This window comes from Drosophila obscura, unplaced genomic scaffold (assembly GCF_018151105.1).
Source record: "Drosophila obscura isolate BZ-5 IFL unplaced genomic scaffold, ASM1815110v1 contig_192, whole genome shotgun sequence".
Lineage (NCBI taxonomy): Eukaryota > Metazoa > Arthropoda > Insecta > Diptera > Drosophilidae > Drosophila > Drosophila obscura.
Window position 1 is genome coordinate 2,287,998 of NW_024542781.1, and position 18,942 is coordinate 2,306,939.

Genomic DNA, 18,942 nt, shown 5'->3' on the forward strand with positions numbered 1-18,942 from the left:
TTCCATTTGGAATTGAATTTAAGTTTTTGGTTGCTAGATATTCGCTCAGAGAGAACACAATGTATTTGGTATGCCGTACTCAACTGAATGAAATTGAATATAAGTTCGCTAAAAACTGCAGCAGAGAGTAAACGACTTGAGTAGAGCTCAAGGATGCAATGATGCTCGAATTGATTCCGCCACACAGCCAAAAGCTGCGGCCAAAAATCCTTGAAACCATTTTATTGCCATTGCCTTTGTCTTGGGGAATACCTCAACTGCCACTTGAGTAGTCGCTGGCCATGCTAATGGAGCAGTGCACCACTGAAACAGCCCCCCATGATTCAGACTTCGTCTTAATCAAGCGCCTGGCAATTCACTTTTGCCCTCGGTTGTGGCATGCCTCGTGACTTAATCCGTTTGTCATGTTCAGGGTTGAATTTATTTGGATATTTATGGCAGAATCCTTTTTCACTTGCTGCCGCGACGCGTAATTGCATGAAATCCTTTGCTGACACAAAACGTACATTTCGCTTTCAATTTTTACATCACGAATTTGTTTGTTAAGCCTCGCCCTAAGCTTGGGAACTGTACAACGCTTTCCGTTGGGGCAGTCGAGTCGAACCCACAGCCGATAGCCGACCACTTTTTCTGTTTGACACAACGATATGTAAAATGCGTGGCTTATCCGGATTACCGAACGCTGAGCGCACAAACATTAGCAGAACTCAGTGGTTGTTCATTTTTTTCTACATTTATTTTGTTGGGATAACAGAAATAGCATTTTGAGTTTTAACTGGTGGAAAGGTTAAGTCGCGAGTGGGCAGTTGAAGTTTGTTGAGAAATGGAATTTTAATTTATTTAAAAAAATGCATCCTTTACAAGGACAAACAAATTTTTGTTTTGGTCTAGATTTCCCCTATATTATTTCTTCTTAGATATGTATAAATAACAGCAACATTAATGAAAGTTTTTCCATAGCAATGTAATATTCCCCAAGTGTATGACGACAGAACATTAAATCCCTCAATTCACAAAATGGAAGCTCTCCCGGAGAGACAAATATTTATGGCCTTGTTGAACTCTGAAATAATTCTCTCAGCCAAGGCCCTACTTTTAGCCATTACTCTTTTTGTTCTGCTCCAGTTTTAGAGACTTTTGGAGAGACTTCGCCAAGAAGCGGCACTTGAGAAATTAGTCTCATTTATACAAATTATTTGTTCCATGGAATAAAACGAAATTTATACCTTTTTTGTTTGTTTTATTGAAGTTTATTACTAAAAATTAAATGAAAATTTTATTGGAAATACATGTACCATATATAATACAATTATTATTAGTGTTGTAATTGCAATTGGAATAACCAGTATTTCTAGTAGCGTAGGGTGGGTCTTGCAACGGAAAATCATTAATTTCGAGGTGAATGTTAAATGATACATATAATTGCATAAAATGTGGTCCAAGCGGACAGAATATTTGACACATTAATTGGCAAAATGTCAGAGACGATTTTCCTTTGGTAATACAATTAAATGGAAAATCCGGTTTACCGATTTCATTAAGCATTAAATTTGTAATTTTTATGCAAATTAATAAACAGAACGGCGAGCTTTAAATACACAAGCTGCTTTGGTTTTGAGGAACTAACATTTAACATTCTTTTATGTGTGTATTTGTTCTGTTTTTATTCACACTTTTTGTTTGCTTTTAATATAGTGGAAAGCCCTTAGATCTAGTCTCTATGTATGTTGTATATATCATATGCATTGTTTAAATATATTTTTATAAGTATTTATCATTTAAAATGTTCATATTATATTAATTGTAAATAATTAAAAATGGAATCGCATAAGTGCTCTATAAGAAAATCGCTTAGAACTTTCATGGTAATACACTTTGGGTTCACTAAACTCTCGCTTGATAATTCTAAATAATTCTAGTAATTGGTTTTTGCTTTACCTACGGTTTTCCGCATTGTGTTACACTTCATCAAACTGCTACAAATATCTTCTCTTCTTTGGCTATCAATGGATTTTTGTTAGTATTCCTTTACTATTAATATATAATTTAGAATTTCATGAACAGTGGAGTGAAGGTTTGCTTGCTTTTCGTTATGATAATTCATATCACCTTAAAGTTACATATATTTGCATGAGTGCTAGATATTTTCAAATTTTAGGCGCCTCTCATCTTCGGGCAAAAGGAACAACATATAATAGAGTATCCAGCAAATATTACTTGTACAAAGTGCAAAGTCACAGACCCCAAAATAAACGCACTGTGACTTTGACATTTGCGTAATATTTGTGGATATTTATAGAAATTATAATGCAAACACTTAACCATGATTTATTTCTACTTTCGCTTTTTGTTCTTTGTTCTTAGGTGTAATATATTTATTAATGTTTATGAAATGTGAAATCGTAATGCATTCAACGACGCTAAAAATTTTATATTTGTATATATATATATTTAACGTCTCAATGTTATTACATTTCTTTATGTACTTTTGACAGCTGGCATTTTTCTTACAGACAATACTGGTTTTCTTTCTCTCAACATTTTTTGTTTTTCATCTCTTGTAATATCTAATTCATTTTTGGCATTCGATTTTATAGTTATGTAATACGATTTAGTTAGTGTTGCTTACGTTGCATTTTCTTCTATTTAATATTTTAACAATTAGTATTTTTTTTTGGTTTCAAGAGTTTTGTCATTATTCTTTTTATTCAGATATTATAGTAGTGCATTTTGGGAAGACAGTCAGAAATACAAAGCCACAAAATATTAACAGTAAATATATATTGCAACATATTCATATATATGCATAATTAGTTTTGTAATCATATGAGTTTCTAAGTCACATCAAAACAGGTTCGAATGGTTTAATTTTCATCGAAATGTTATTTTTTTGTTGTTTTATTTAGTTCTTTAGGTCCCGTTCACAGAATTTATTTTTCGTGTTTGTTTTTGAAACTCAATATAAATGCTAAACATTTGAATTTTTATACATTTTTTGTAATTAAAAATAGGTTCATAAATGAAAAAGTAACAAATGAGAGTGTGAATCATCTGAACGATTGTTCAACCTAACGCCTCAAGTTCCAGAGATCGACGGCTGTGGGCCAGATCGACAGGAAAGGCAGGGTCAACAAGATGACAGAGTAGGCCAAATGGGTGCCAGAATTACAACCATCCTCGGTGCAGCAATATGTTTGGGTCTCCCAAATTTCTAACCATCAAAGAAACGGAATAATAATAATACAAAATTAGCTGAGGATTTGGTCAGCAAAAATGGTTGACCACATTTAATTTGAATGTGACTTTCAGATGAACATTTCACAATATATAGTTCAATTAAGAGAATTAAATTGATCACTATAGTTGACTCGCCACTCACCTTTCTCCACACACTCGGTGGCACAATCGCGAACGGTCGACAGCTCACTAACGTATTTCTGAAAAGGAAGTCAATGAAAAATATGTAAATTTTACACAAAACTGCCATTTGAAATCATATTCATGAAAGGTTAATTAAATACCAACAAAGTCCAGTTGTGGATAGAAGTGTCCGTTGGACAACATGGCGTATGAATGGCATTTATCCGTGTTTGAGTGTGTGTGTTTATTTGTCGATTTATAATGGAAAATCGGATATGTAGACACATACTCGCATTCAAGTGAATAAATATCAAATTTAGTATTGATTTTTATCAATTAAATATGAATATTTTATTAACTGCCCTCAACCGCAAATTAGTGTCAGGCAATGTTATGGTTTTTACATAAAGATAACTCTTCAAATGTAATTAATGATAGTACGGGAAGTTTTCTTTGTCATGTTTTGAACGATTATACAAATGAGGTAGTCCTATAATACCTTGAATCAAGACATTTCGATCGATTGTTATATTTTTTATATTAAAAAACAGGTTGTGGCATAATATTTGCATAAAATCCATACATCTCTAAAGCTTAAAATGCTGTAACTACATAAATTAACTCATACAAAACAGACACACAGTTAAACATTTCTCATTACTTTGTGATTTTTTAATTAAATTTACACTTAATTTGTTGACATAAATTGTATTTTGTCATAAATTGAACACAATTATCAGCATATTAACTAATTAGTCATTGAGAACAAGCATTTTAAATCGTCCGGACTAACGTTTATAGGCTCAATGGCTTGAGAGCTTGAGGCTTGAGAACTATAACAAAGATGGAACCATAAACTTAAAATATGCCGGCCTTAAGATAAATATAGCCCATAAAAACCACAGACATTTGTAGGTTTGAGTATGACCATAAACATTTTTATGAGAATAATTTCGGATGGGGAATAGGATTAATATAAAACTTGGAAAACAAAACAACTTTGTGGGTCGTACGATACGATGTGGGTCGTACGATACGATGTGTGTTCTGTACCCGTAATTATATGTAGGCTATAAGTAAAGTATCTTAAGTACTTTGCTGACCCAAGCCGATTTCAATCAATCCTTAAAACAATCCTCAAACAAAACCCCCCTAAAGAAGTTGCCCCACTTTGATTTTGGCAAAGCGAGAGCATGGGTAATTCCGTATGTCTGTTCTAAAAGAATTATTTATTTCACTCAGGGATACCCACATATGGGGCGTACATCTATCCACCCATTCCGGCACACAATCAAAGTGTCATCAAGGATTTGTGTATTGTATTCTAAACCAACTTTTGATGCTATTTTAACGACAAATTCGTGAGCTCAACTAGAGAGCACCCCTGGAGTCCTGCTCCAAAGAAACACACATAAAACACATCATACAACGACCCCGTCATGTACTTGCAGCCCGACCCAACCAGTGTTCCCAAACCAAAGTAAACCCACACCACATGAGCTGCACAAGCTGGTTTTTAGCATATATATATACCCGACATTAAAGTTTATGGCAACATAAGAAAGGGACACTAAACACACAGATGACATGAAGATAGTCGGCGGGCTGACAGAGAGACATAAAGTGCGCTAGCACACACTCCTTCGTGTGCACCATTATAAATCTTTTGTTGAACTCACGAGTTAATTGAAAAATGGGGCTCCCGTAAGTAGGCAACGCCAACGCCTTACGGTCCATTAAGCAAATAATAAACCTGTTCAATAATTACCCAAGGTGTGTGCACTGAGTGTTATTCTCCAGCCACAGCTCGACAACAATGCACCTGCACCTGCAACCAGGAACTTTCAACCAGCAATACATCTACCCACACACATACATATGTATGTACGCCCCGGGATAGGCACTACAAAACACGTGTTCACAACAGGAAGCAGGAGGCAGGCAACCAAGCAGTCTGCCGAGGCAGCTTATGGGGCACTCTAAACCGCTTAATCGATTCGAGAGTCGAGTGGTGACCTGGGCCACGGCAGGGGCTAGACAATGTGCAACAATCCGAGTTTCTGAGCTAAGCCATTCCGCAGCACTTAACGACTTTGCGTGCTCATCGTCCGTTTGTTACTGCAACAATTTCATGACATTTGCAGCTGGGCACAGGATCAGGACCTGGGGTCCAGGAAAACCACAAGATTGCAGTAACCACCGCTAGAACATTGGCAGCTCATTGTTTATGTAACAGGTCCTGCGATAGCACCAAACCCATGCAACCGATCCGTTAGCTCTTGCCAAATGTTGTCTTATTAAATTGGAACGACACTGAGAATATTCCAGTGATACATGTTGGATCCAAACATGCCCCACTCTGCGGATTCGTTGGCATTGTTTAAGCTAATGTGTGCCCCTTATGCTCGGCGCTGAGTAACCCCACAGATGTCCCAAGGGGCGGAGAAAGGGTAAGCTCATTATGTTATGTGATGCCACAAAATGCGTCTGCTTGTGTGGTAGGAGGGCTAAGTAATGCGGCTGATGAAGATAATGTGGGGATAATCACATGAGACAAACATTCGGGTGGCATAGAGCGAACTAAGTGTTAAAGGGAGTGGTTGCCAATGTCTCCTTGGGGGTTGCAAACCCCAAAGTATTTCTGAGTTACTCATCTGATTTACCACTGAAATTCCAGTAAACTTCAGCAAACCGGTGTCCCAACGCAACCCCTCTTCTATCTTTCGCTTCCCAAATTTTACTTTCTACAAGCGGAATCCTTCTTCACTTGCAGGCCCGCCAACGATTTATGCATTTGGCCTAGTTTAAAAAAGAAATGCGAAAAAGAAATGCCTGCCGTGTGGGCGTGGCTATGGTCTGTCGAGCACGTCCAGCAGAATGCAGCTACGTAATATGCAGCACGGTAAAATGCAGCCCGGCATGTTATTTGGTTGTTAGGGCCAAAAGTTAGACCCAAAAGAAAACACGAAACGAAAGCGTTGAACAGAGCAATAATCTTGAGACACCCAAGGAGCCCTGCCACAGTGTTTCACTGCCAGTGTTGTTCTTGCCTCTGTTTCTGTTGCCCTGCCCCTTTGTGCTACTTTTACTTAAGCTAGTTATATCATCACTGTTCAGTTCTGATTTGAACACAGCCCTCACCCCGGCAGACAGCGACTGATGACGACGTTGATGATTTCAATTTTGCATGCAAGTGACGGCTAGCTGAAAAAAAAACCAAAAGATGTAAGAGAAAACTAGTAATGACAGGGAAAGTACTGCCATTGCAAAAAGAGAACATGAAAGGAAAGACTGTGTGGTCGAAGCTTTATATACCCTAAAAGAGCAATCTTTCCTATGGTAACTTATGATTTTGTCATCTTGCTAAAGGAGAGATATGGCAAGATCAAGAAACGGACACAAATACAAATACATCTTCCTCATATAATAAATCCTTCTTCCAGGGTAACCAAAGTAAGGATTGAATCGTGGGAGTAAGTGTGGCAGAGCACTGGTGGCAAATGAACGAGCCACAACGTCATCAAAGCCATCAGTGGCAATGGCAACTTTTGAATTGTGTGCGGCTGGTGGGGGAGTGCCTGGTGGCACCGACACAGGCAGGTTGCAGGCAGCATTCCCATCATCATGACAACGTTCTTAAGCCATTTATGAAATTTTCAAGAGTCTGTGGAGCAGCAGTAGGGGCGTGTCAGTGCTAGCGTAATCTTAAAGGGAAGAAGATGATTTCCTTCAAATACTTAGACATGCTGCAAATCATATGTGAGCTCCTTGCCTGTGTGTGTGTGTGTGTGTGTCTGCTCGTCCTGAATGCTTTTGCGGACTAATGCCTGGTTTTCCTTTGCCTGCGCCGGAATGATGCACAATTTTTCACAATTTCAAAGTAATAACTCAATTTGTCTCCAGGATGAAAAAGGATGCAAATTCTTGGCCGTTTTATAAATATTTATCAAAATTTTTAAAGAATGTCTTTAACCAAAAATGTGTAAAATATTTTGCAATCCAAACAAATCTACACATTTTATTCAGAGCTATGGTAGCCTCTGCCATGTCTGGAATTATTCATAATCATAGCCTTTGCCATTCCACCACTCCCTCACCACACCATTCCCTTCCAAGTGCTGACCATTTAGATGTCCTCGTTAAAATTTATTTACCAAGCTCAATAAATCCTTGCAGAAATGTTCCCCTGCCATCTGCCATCAGCGAAGCTGGTCACGAACTCAATTGTGGAATCCACTCAAATATTTTTAGAGGCGCCACAGTTGTGACATTAATTACGAAATCGTGACCTATCAACTGACAGGCGGCATCTGCAATGGAGAAATTCAATACGGCACTCCAAACACATTAATTATGCATGTCTAAGGAAAACAATTTCATTAAGGAACACTTTAATTCAATTTCAAAATGAAATAATGCAAAAAAGTGTGAAAATTGCAATGCGTTCAGTCATGTGTATGCGAAGGAAAGCAAATGAGGCGCACTCAAATCGAAATGAAATTGAAGCGTTTGCAAAATGATCAGGAAAACAGGCTCAAGGAAAAATGCAAAGAGAAGCAGAAACTGAAAGGATAAACTTTCGAACAAGAAGAATGAACTCGTGAAAAACTTTTTCAAGCTACATAAAACGATTTTGTCTCATTCTCGTACTCGTATGATTGTGCTGAGCATTGCCTTCAATTATTTTGCCAAAATTGTGCCCAGGTGTTGTGACAGGCGTAAAGCCATCTCTTCCCTTTCTTCCACTTGGGCCTTGAGCTCTCGCTTCAGTTGCTCTATTCAATGGGCACAGAAAATATCTAGTATACTGTTGCCACTCCTGCCGCTCCATTATCAAAATGCAATTTCATCAATGCTAACTTTGAGACCTCAAAAAATCCGACCAAAAAAAAAAGATGTAGAAAAATGTCTGAAATTTGATTTTCTCCTCTAAGAGCGAACGATGCACTCTCTCATTCAGCAGGACCCCGTAAATTCCCATTCCTCAAAAATCCATCAGAATCCCTAGCCCAATCCCAGCCATCAGACAGGCCAGTCATGAGGCAGGCAGCCATCCAAGAGGCAAGCAACGGCAGCCAGCAGAGTCAAGATGCACAAAGCGAGCAGCCTGCAAACGCTTTTTGTGAGTGCAATTTGTTGTTACATGCAAACCATGCCATGCCATGCCATTCCCAACACCAACAACTGGACAGAGAGGAATTTTAAATAAAATGACGCTCCATCCACCGAAAATTCATACAGACACATACATATATCCACACATCATATATACATATATATGTAAGCCTTTATGGGGTTTATATTTTTGGCCGCGGGGCGTATACGTAATGCAATAAACTGATTTAGCTACTGACTAACATCCAGGCCAGTCGGGTTGTGGCTCAGCTTGCGAGTATATATAACACTTATCTGGATAACAGCAACAATCAAAAAGAGATTTGTCTAAATTTGAATTGAGGTCATCGTGTGTGTAGGTTAAAGTTCAACCAAAGGAATGCTAGTGTTGGACAGAAATTGAAACCAGCCACATATCTTTATCTGAAATTAATCTATAGGAGTGCAATCTTATTTTAATTTATATATCACGAGGCAGACTATTGTGTAATGAAATTGCGTTAGAATAAGACTAAGCCACAATTCCCCGCATTAAGGCAAACCATCAACCCAACCAGACCCTATCTCTTTTACTTTGAATGGAAATGATAGCCTTTAAGTCAGTTCGGTCTGGGTCATTGTCCCAGCACTCAAACGCTTGGAATTACATTATTATGACTTTTGCACATTTTGTACCCCCCACTTTGCAAAATACTTTAGAAAAGGCAGAAGTCATAAAATTTAATTGCATACTCCTGGAAAATATGCTGTGTCATTGAAAATTTTTTTTATTTTATTTAGATTTCTGGTAAATACTTGTATAAGAAAAGCAATTTTATAATAAGCCAGCATGAGCTCTTCTGGAACATAAGCATAAGAACGAGAATTATTCAGACCATAAAGGTTCAAAGCTGTCCAACTTAATGTCACATCATCGCCAAAATCCCAACTCAAAAGATGACGCCTCATTTTGGATGATATTCAATTGGTTAAACGAATAGAACCTTTATCATTGTCTGGTTCACCTTTTGGCCCAAGTCAAATCCCAAGTCAAAGCTGTTGACCCACATCGCCTTTACCTTATAGACAAATAAAAAAGGGAAAATCGCTGATGACCTGGGAATACAAAAGTGCCACAAGCAGCTGCTTAAGACCACCCCAAGACCCAATAACCCATAAGCCGCAATGAAAATATCTTGTTAGGTTTTTTAGTTTAGACTGGCAAAACGATTTGTGTGACATGCAATAAGTTCTGCCTGACTGCCGATAACTGGCAATAGCCAAAAAACACACAAATCTGGGCTAACGAAGGGGCAATAACAGCAGTTGCATTTGCGGCTATTTGCAGCACATAATGGTTAGCACTGAACCGACAGAGTCGGTCACTTGCACAGACAATCGGTAGCCGGATGTATTGTCATTTATTTACAATGGCATCGCCAGGCGTGTGCAAAAAGCTGCGACTGGCCGGCACACTTATCTCACAGCCATTATGCCGATACTTGAATGCCTCCAGTGGTGTGGCATGTGGCAAACAATGGCAGCTGCAATTGCCTCTGCAGAGGAAATACTAGAAGAGAACAGAGAAAGCACCGCCATACACACAGCTGTTACAGGAAGCAAATATTGTACATAATCAAGTGCACAGGCGATAAAAACTACAAAACTGCATAAGACACAGATAAGAAGACTGCATATCCCTTTTCCTTTTCCCGCAGTCCTTACGCACACATTGAGTCTGTATGTATCTCCCCCTAAGCCATATCGATTGGAAAAACTTCTTCATAGCAACAAGAATGAAAGTACAGTCTCGGGGATCGAGGCTTCATATACCCTTTTAAAGCGATCGTTTTAATGGGAACTAAATGGTTTAAAAATCTCTTACACTTGGCTCTCCCAAACGACAGTTTTCTTACCCATATAATATAGATTCAATATTGGAAGTTTGACCTTTAAAGTTCGTGAAGCCAAAAAGAAGGCTGTCAAAAATTTTACGAAACCATATAATACCCTCTGCTAGGCCTAGTCTTGTCAACTGACATTTAAAATGTGTACTTTTATAAGAATCAAACCAAGCAAAACCCAAGTATCATGTTTTGGGATAATAAATCTCATTTCCGGAAAGTTTTCTGACCTTATTTCAATTGTTTTTATATGTACATTCAAGAGGAAGAACCAAACATAAAGAAGACTCTCACCTCCTTACATTTTCATTTATACTTTCAAAAATAGTTTTGCTTAGTTTTATTTGCCATGAATCTTGAAATATTTTACAAGTGGTCTTGTTCAACTAGATTCTGGGTCTGCTTATGACTGCCATCCCGTTCGAATGGCTACATTGCCGTCTCTTGTGCAGCTGCAGCTGGCGGCATGTCAACATGTAATTGACACCGAAAATAAGAGAGTGGGGGAAGCATGTAGTGCCCTCAATGGATGTGCGAGTATGTGGTTCAGTCGGGGCAAGAGTAAGCCATTAGTGGATGCTACGGTCTCTTGTCAGAGTCAAACTGTGTAGTTGAGCTCATGATTCGAGAAACATGATGATGCATGATGCAATATTGCATGTTGATGGGGTCTCCAACCCACCAGAGACAGTGCTCCTTGAGTGACTGTAACGCAGGTCTGATTTCTTGGGTCACAGAGTACCATTAGAGAAAGCAGAAATATAGTTTCAATTATATGCAATAGTTAAGGGAATATTGATTTCCACAGAAAAATTTGGAGGGGGCGAAACTTATTTGCCAAATAGTTTTTCCCATTCTTTGTAAAATATTCATAGTTAACGATGAGCGAATTCAATAAGCACATTTAGTTTTGCCAAACTGCACGTCCCCCAAGTTTTGTCTACGTGAGCGAAAACGACAAACTTTGCTTGCATTAATTTGCGTTAATTTCGAACGATGCGGAAACTTGTACGTATCGCCCAGACGGCAGGGTGAGGTAATTAAATTTGATAAATGACGACGCTACGACCTCAGCCGAGGCCTCACCCACACCATCAGCTATAGCACCACCCAGTGCTCTACCCATTACGATACAGCCTCCTGGCAGGCTGGCACGTAGCCAGCTGGCGAACGGCTTCTTGGAGAACTGCTCAAGTGTAAATGATCTGCGATTGCCTGGCATTCGATTGGATTGTGCTAATTTCATCGAACTGTTGACGCACGGAGCACGTTGACAATTATGCGGAAGCCTACTCGGAACCCCTACAGCCTAATTTATGGCTGCCAATTTACCGTAGGCAACTGTACGTACGGCCGTCGCCTTCCTCCGATCCAAAGAAACCTTTGGCAAATTAATTTGCAACAAAACTTGATTAATGTCGGGTGTTTATGCGGCACTCGGGGTCCGGCATGTGGTTTGAGTGGGGGACATTTTTCCACATGAATACCGAAGCGGAGAAGAATCTGTAATTAATTACACACGGACCGCCACAAAGTATGCAAGATGAACAAAAATGTATTGCGTATACGCCATGTGACCCAAAAAGGCTTGAGAGCTCAGTGGGTTTAAGTGCTTGTGTTTATGTGCTTCAATTACATACCATTTAAATTCGAAACAGATTTATGAGAGTTAATTGTTTTATAATTGCCGCATTAAATACGAAATGACTGCAGAATGTTGGACACTTCTCTGCCTTACCTATTTTAATATGCAAATAAAAAGGATTCTGATTTGGCTTAAACTTAAAATTATCCAAACGTAGTGCTTTTACACCATATTTTTTATACCGATGGTTTTTTGCATACATACATACATGGGAATGGATTTGTTATCAAAAAGCATCGGTGGAAGGTGTATCGTGCCACACCACCTTCGAACTTAACCAAACAAATTTGCTAGAGCATTGAAAACTCACAATGGTAGATTAGCCCATAAATTCAGACCTGACCAATCCATAAATTGCATAAAACGGATATTTTCCAAAGTCAATATTGGTTTTCATACCATGGATTTTGTGTTTACTTTCCGGAGTGTTTCGGAATGTTTATTTTCAATAAAATTTAACTAAAAATGCATGTGTTTGTTTGCGTATTTGATTCTGTGAGTTTGAAATGTGTTGCTAATTTCCCTGGGGCTAGCAATGTAAATATAAGCCCTCACAGTCATTTCAGCACCTTTGTTGATTGTTAAGCATAATTTCTCAGGCGAAAAACATTGCCATAATATTTACATAAGTAAAATAGAGAAAAATACTTTAGATGGGGTGGATACCAAGGGTCTCCGCTGTAGCTATAATCAATCAATCAATTATACAATCAATCACCCCCAAAAAGGACGAGCATCATCATCTCATTTCTTGTCATCATCATGGACGTATGAGACTCCCAAATTTCAAGTTTTTCTTGAGAACAGACTGATAAACGAAGGCACTGAGTGACTGAATGACTGATTGATTGTTGCTACGTTGCATTAGGGGAAATTAAAGTGTTAATTTGACAATGGCCTTGTGCGATTGTTGGCATCCACACTGCAAAAGAAATTACCAAGCAATTGGAAACTTTATTTGGTTCAGGTCATAGTGGTTGCCCTTCGAAACATCTCGACCATAGCAAAGTGCACAGTCAACCACCCCTATGAACATACATATATATATACATATGTATGTATCGTGTACAGCCAGATGTGTTCTCAGGCGTTTTTCCACGTTCGTGGAAGAACTTTCACGACAATTTTGTTGTAAGAAAATGTTCTAATGAAATTTGCGCGCAACTCTTGCAGGTATTTCGTTATTTATAGTTTTCGTTGTTTGGTTTTGTAACCTATTTTTCACTAGAGGTAGAAACTTTCCCACTGAATCACAGTGAAGTGGAGGAATCTCTTGCCGCTAATTAATTTAGTTTGTTTCTTTGGGTTTCGGTTGACATGTGATAGGAATATTTTATTTGGAAAACTCTATGTTTTGCTATCCCTAATTCGGGGCCTGTCTCTCTTTTAATTGATTCAATTCAAAAAGTTTAAATTGTCACAGATTAACTGAAAGTATAGCCCCAACAATGCGGATCCGAGTCTGAAAAGTATGTCCCCAAGCAAAGTGGATTTGGATGATAAATGAGCATTTGGTACGGCATGTGGCAAACACACAGAGAGCCGGGTAGAGTGGTGGCCGCCTCGGAGAGAGTGACATTCGAGCGTTAAAATTAACGAGTGTCACAATTTTCGTGTGTGATTTACGACATCAAATTTTCAACTCCAGCTGGCAACCATTTTGTTCTGTTTTCCTTTTCGCTTTTTTGCTGTCCCTGCCCGGCCACAAGGTCGAACATGGAACATGGAAAACCACTTGGTAATTACAATATACAGGCATTTGTTTGCCACACTTTTATTACTTCATATTATCGCTGTTATTGTTTGTCGTTTGTCAACGAACCAAGCGAAAGTCCTAGTATGTCGCTCGTGCTCATTAAAATTAATTAACCCTGAATACATTTTTTCATTAACCAGAAATATAAAAGCGTGAAAAAAATTTCCTCTCTAGAATGTTAGTCCTTTGCCCGATTAATAATGCGACTTAGGCTCACAGCTTAATTTTCGTAAAGGTTCTGCAATTAACGATGATATACTTATTCCCTTAAACTGTTTTCGGGATTTTCCCTTATGATTTGTCTTCCACCAAAACATTTTCCACATTAGTCCCCAGTAGAACATGCAGTCATAGCTCCCAACTAGCTGGCATGTCACAGGTTTAGTTAATGCTGCCCAACCGCAAGCACAATGCAGTCTACAGGGCTGATTAGAGTGCGGTATTTCCCATCGTATATTTAACATCTTGCCACGTTTATCGCATCGCATGACATGGATATAAAATGTAACAAATTGGATGGCCATATTATCCCCATATATTCAGGCACTTGAATGCGGCAATTTATTGTAATTTGCACAATTTATGTTGCATACTCTTTAGGTGCCATTCACATATAAGTACTCTGCATATGCTCGTACTTATGCATCAAGACACACATTCTAACTTGTCAAATACGTGCCGGAATCTGCTTGGCATCACAAAGCTGCTTGTGGCAGGGCCATGAGGCACAAAAAAAAGAGAGAGACAAAAGAACAGATATGACACTCAGAGTTTTACCACACAGTTGACACTCCAGCGATTCAGAATTCCAAATGCGTTGCGCAATTTCATTTAATTTATAGTACAGTGAGAAAACTTCTGCAAAAACTTTTCCCTATAAATCAACCGCAGAGAATCGTTAAGTGTTCGCTTAAATGAGTTACCACTGTGCACACATACCATGTATTTCGTGTCTACCATGGCACAACAATGCTGTCAATTATTCTTGTTGCAGTTGCAAAAGGCAAAGCAGCTTCTCGACACTTTCACAAAGACAGACAATGGCATTGTGTGTCGCGGCTTCTATTCAAATTATCTGCTTCTAAGCCGTTTTTGTGTGCACGTCAATCAGTTCAATTATGTGCCACACCCATATACTCATACTCATATCCACTTCCATGCTTATTTATATTCATATTTACATGGAGCTTCCAGAGAAGGGTAACAATGTAAAAAAAAAAGAAGAACCGAACTCCTTCAGGAGTGAAATTGTCAAATGGAGTTGATATGAAGGTAGTAGTACGAGCATTAATCATAATGTGTTACTCTCAATCATCGCAACATTTATGGCTCAAATAAATCCACTCAGTTGCCATATTCATGAAGGCTCACTCAATCAACTTAAGAATCAAAAGTGCCTCATTTTTCCCTTGGAGAGGGTTTCCAACTCACAACAAAAGCAGTTATTCAAATGAACTCACATCATGAATTACTCACCTCCACCCACTGTATGGAAAGTGACTCTCCGCAAAACCACATAATTTGCGTTGTTTTTCTCAGTTGTTCTATCTTAAAAGGAATTTAGTTGCTCTACTATTTTTTTTCCCTCCTCTGCATTTTTTCATGTGCTCCTTCCTGTTTTGTTTTTCCTGCCTGGCAGCTGCTCTTTTTGCTTTTTTTCCATGGCATTGCATTTCTATTATCTTGTACATTTATTTTGCCCATTTTCCATTGCCAGCGCCTGCTCAGCATTTTCTGTATGGAACTGCAGTGAGAGCCGCTTAGCTTTAGGTTCCTTTTTTTGGCTCAAATCTTTGAAATATTTTAATGTGCTTTGGCCAGATTTATGGAGAATATCTCCCTCCAGCACTCCAACTTCTATTTCCATCTTTCTCGCTTCCACTTAATATCATGCATTAGCAGTAGCCGCCTGCAAATAATGCGCTATTTTATATACTCAAATCTCTGCGGTTTGACTTTTGAGCCGAGTAACGAGGGGCTGGAAAGCGGTTGAGTCAGTTGGGTTGAGCTGGTGGTCATAAGGCGTGGCAGGCGCTACCATTAAATGGCTTTGGATTGCAGCTGATAAATGATGCCAGTTGGTTTTTGGCCATAAACATTTCTGTGCCTGCTTTCTGGCCAAACAATGAAATATGATAATCGCCAGCCTGGTTGAGGTCCATAAATCCAATCGACTGCATAAATAAACCCAACAAAATGTAGTCCCTTAGCCGTTAACTACTGCTGTTAGAAAAGCAATCATCTTCATACATACATACAATTGTGAACCCGATTTGATTTGAAATGAAAAGAAGAAGGATAAACGAAGAAAAGAGTCTTGAACTGAGGAATACGAAATCCCAAGAGTCTCGTTTCAATAACTCATAATAGTCAGGAATAAGACGTGGCACCTGCTAAATCCGAACGTTTCAGAGACAGCATACCCATTTTGGATGTTATTTGCTAAAAAATATTTTCTAAATACGCGTTTTATACATTATATAGTCAGTTATCTGTGCGCTTAAATTGAGAACTCTAGGATTATCCATCCAAACAAAAAGAATTTTATTTCAATTTCAAATGTTTCACATTGCATTCCACCAAAAAATAATTAAATAATCAAATTAGTTTTACGGTCAAAATAATCAAATGACCAAATTCCATCCTGACAATGAAAACATTTTAAATTAATTTAGTTCTGGCGCGGGGATAACATTTACCCCCCGCTGCGAAAATAAATTTTAAATGTCAAAGGGAACAAATTCCCACTAATCGGATGATGGATGTTTGCGGAAAATACAAAGTGAAATGATAGAAATGAACCATTTGGAGGAACACACAGCTTAACCGGAAGTATACAAATATTTCAGCATCCTTCAGACCTTAGTCCGAGGCATTAATAGCTTAAAGTGCTTGTGAGTCCACACTGCAGTCCTTCAGGGAGGACCCACGTAAGCACAAATTCCGCGCCATAAATCACGGATAAACAATTTTTGTTGTTGCTTTTGTACCTGCGCAGAGGACAAAAAACAAAATACGTAAAAACTTGAGCGAAAGCATAGTTGCGTAACTGGTCAGGGATGGGCCAGCGGCAGACGGCAGGGACGCGAAAGACCCCAGAACGAGGTCAGGTCCGAAAAAGACAGAGCTGAAAAAACCAAATTCTTGCGACACAAATCAACAGCAGCTAAATTGAACGTCAACATGACTTTGATTGTTCGCTGCAAGTGTGAGTAGCCCGTTCTCGTACTCCAGGGATACCCCTGGATGGATATCAGGCATCACTCGCAGAAAAGGCAAACAGGCGGACCCACCAGAGCCACTCATCAGCACACATGCCACACTGTGCCACATGCAGCAGGCCAACCAGGAATGAGGCAGGCAGTAAGCCCAGTCAAACACATATATGGAATTTCTAGCCCACAATTCAAAGGCCAGCCAACAACCACAACAATCCAAGTTCTCCCCCATTCCGCACCCTATCCAATTCCCTTGCACAACCATCAAAAAATTTGCTTCAAATGAATGCGAAACGCTGCCATGCCATGGCCGTCGGTTACAGTTGGCAGCTGTTTCCTTAAAGCAAAGACCTGATCCTCCAGCAGCACCAGACCCGACCCGACCAGACGGTACGGTATGACCGGAGCTGGAGAGCATATAAAATGCGAAAATATGCCAAAATGTCATTCACAAGCATGTGCAAAGTATGTCGTTTTGTGTTGAAAGACCATCGGATCTGAGAGGAATTGGCAGAGAAGAGAAACAGAAGATAGTGGAGGAATTATGGGCAAACAGACACAACACCTTGGCAGGCAATAATTCATCAGAGATTGCATTCTGCAGCCTTAAAGTGTTTGCCCTCTGCCAGTGCTGAGTGCTGTTTCGGTTTGAACTAGTTCAAGGAATTGGTTTTGCGGTATAGTTCCTACCATTTTGAGGCATGCTAAAATATTTGTTGGGGATTCAAACTGAGGAATACTGAGAATCCAAAGATATGGCTCTCGAATTTATAGGTTCTTCGCTAGTTTTATCTGGCATATTAAATTCTATTTAGCTTTCATAGGCAAATAGAAAACATCTTTAAAGTCTCCATTGCTCTATCGTTTGCCTGTTATTCCCCCATACCTGCGCCACATGTGAACTAGTTCTTTAAAACTACAAATGGTTGCACATTTATAGCCTGCCACCGTGTTGATTTCGAGTGCTGCTGTCTGTGTGAGTGGAGGTGCACCCAAGCGGTAGTAAAACGGTTTGCCTTTTGAAATTTTTCGACATTCACAAAATGCGAAGCGAGTTGTTACGCATTTCGCGCTCTTGTCATGCACTGCCACCTATACTTGAATGAGGGGAACGGGAAGCACACCGTAGGGGCAACTGGTGCCACCTTTCACTTTCACTTTAATCGATTTAGTAGCGCTTTAGTTTCGTGGATCTTAAAGTGCACACCAGCAGCTGGAGAGACATTAACTTATTTTGGGGATTTTAAACCACTGATAGATAGCTTGAGTGTTAAATTCTAATAGTAAAAGTGCAACTTAATAATCAAATGTAAGTGAAATCGCCAGACACAACATGACAATCAAATTCTTGGTAGAACCCGATCCCTAGCAAAAGTGAATTTACAAGTTTCTGAAATCTTAAAAAATTATGTAAAATGTCTTGCTCTCTAGTACATTTTATTAGAAGGATGCAAATTACCTGACCCAACTCAGCCAGCAGACAGTCGCACGAATCCCAGGTGTCCTGACCCGAGCAAATCACATTAGGATAATAAGATTCCCACTAGCGAATGCCAACTAACTTTTCTTACTCGTTCTTCGCCTCAAGTCCAGCAGTAATCATAAGTTCCAGTTCCAAGAATGACTTTTCGCATGAGTTAAACGGCTTTACAATGATTAATATTAATGACTGTTCTACCAGAAGGCCGAGGGCTGGGTTTTCCCGTAAAAAAGGAAATTTGCACACACCCATTACGCCTAATGAACCACGGAGGACCCAGATGGCAAGACAATGCCCCAAATTGCATTGAGAGTGGAAGAGGCTGGCACTCGTAAAAACTGCAACAGAATTCTCCATTTACACAGATCCGTTTTATGCGTTTTATTACGGACTATGACCACTTCCCTCTTCCCTTTACATTTTGGCTTACAATGTCGATGGCTTCGTTTATGGCCCCACATGGCCTCTACAGGCAAACGGAGACA

General features: G+C 39.2%; 1 protein-coding gene across 2 annotated transcripts in view; it reads right to left on the reverse strand.

Moving 5' to 3' along the window:
• Positions 1-1,539: 1,539 nt before the first annotated feature.
• The window catches only part of LOC111074904, a 29,412-nt gene continuing 12,009 nt past the window's right edge, over positions 1,540-18,942 (reverse strand). For both annotated transcript variants that reach the window (XM_022367884.2, XM_022367885.2), the window contains exons 3-4: positions 3,380-3,437; positions 1,540-3,211 (exon numbers count right to left, since the gene is read on the reverse strand). In XM_022367884.2, the coding sequence (XP_022223576.2) occupies positions 3,069-3,211; positions 3,380-3,437 (201 nt within the window). In that variant the 3' untranslated portion in view covers positions 1,540-3,068. The remainder of the gene's footprint in view (positions 3,212-3,379; positions 3,438-18,942) is intronic.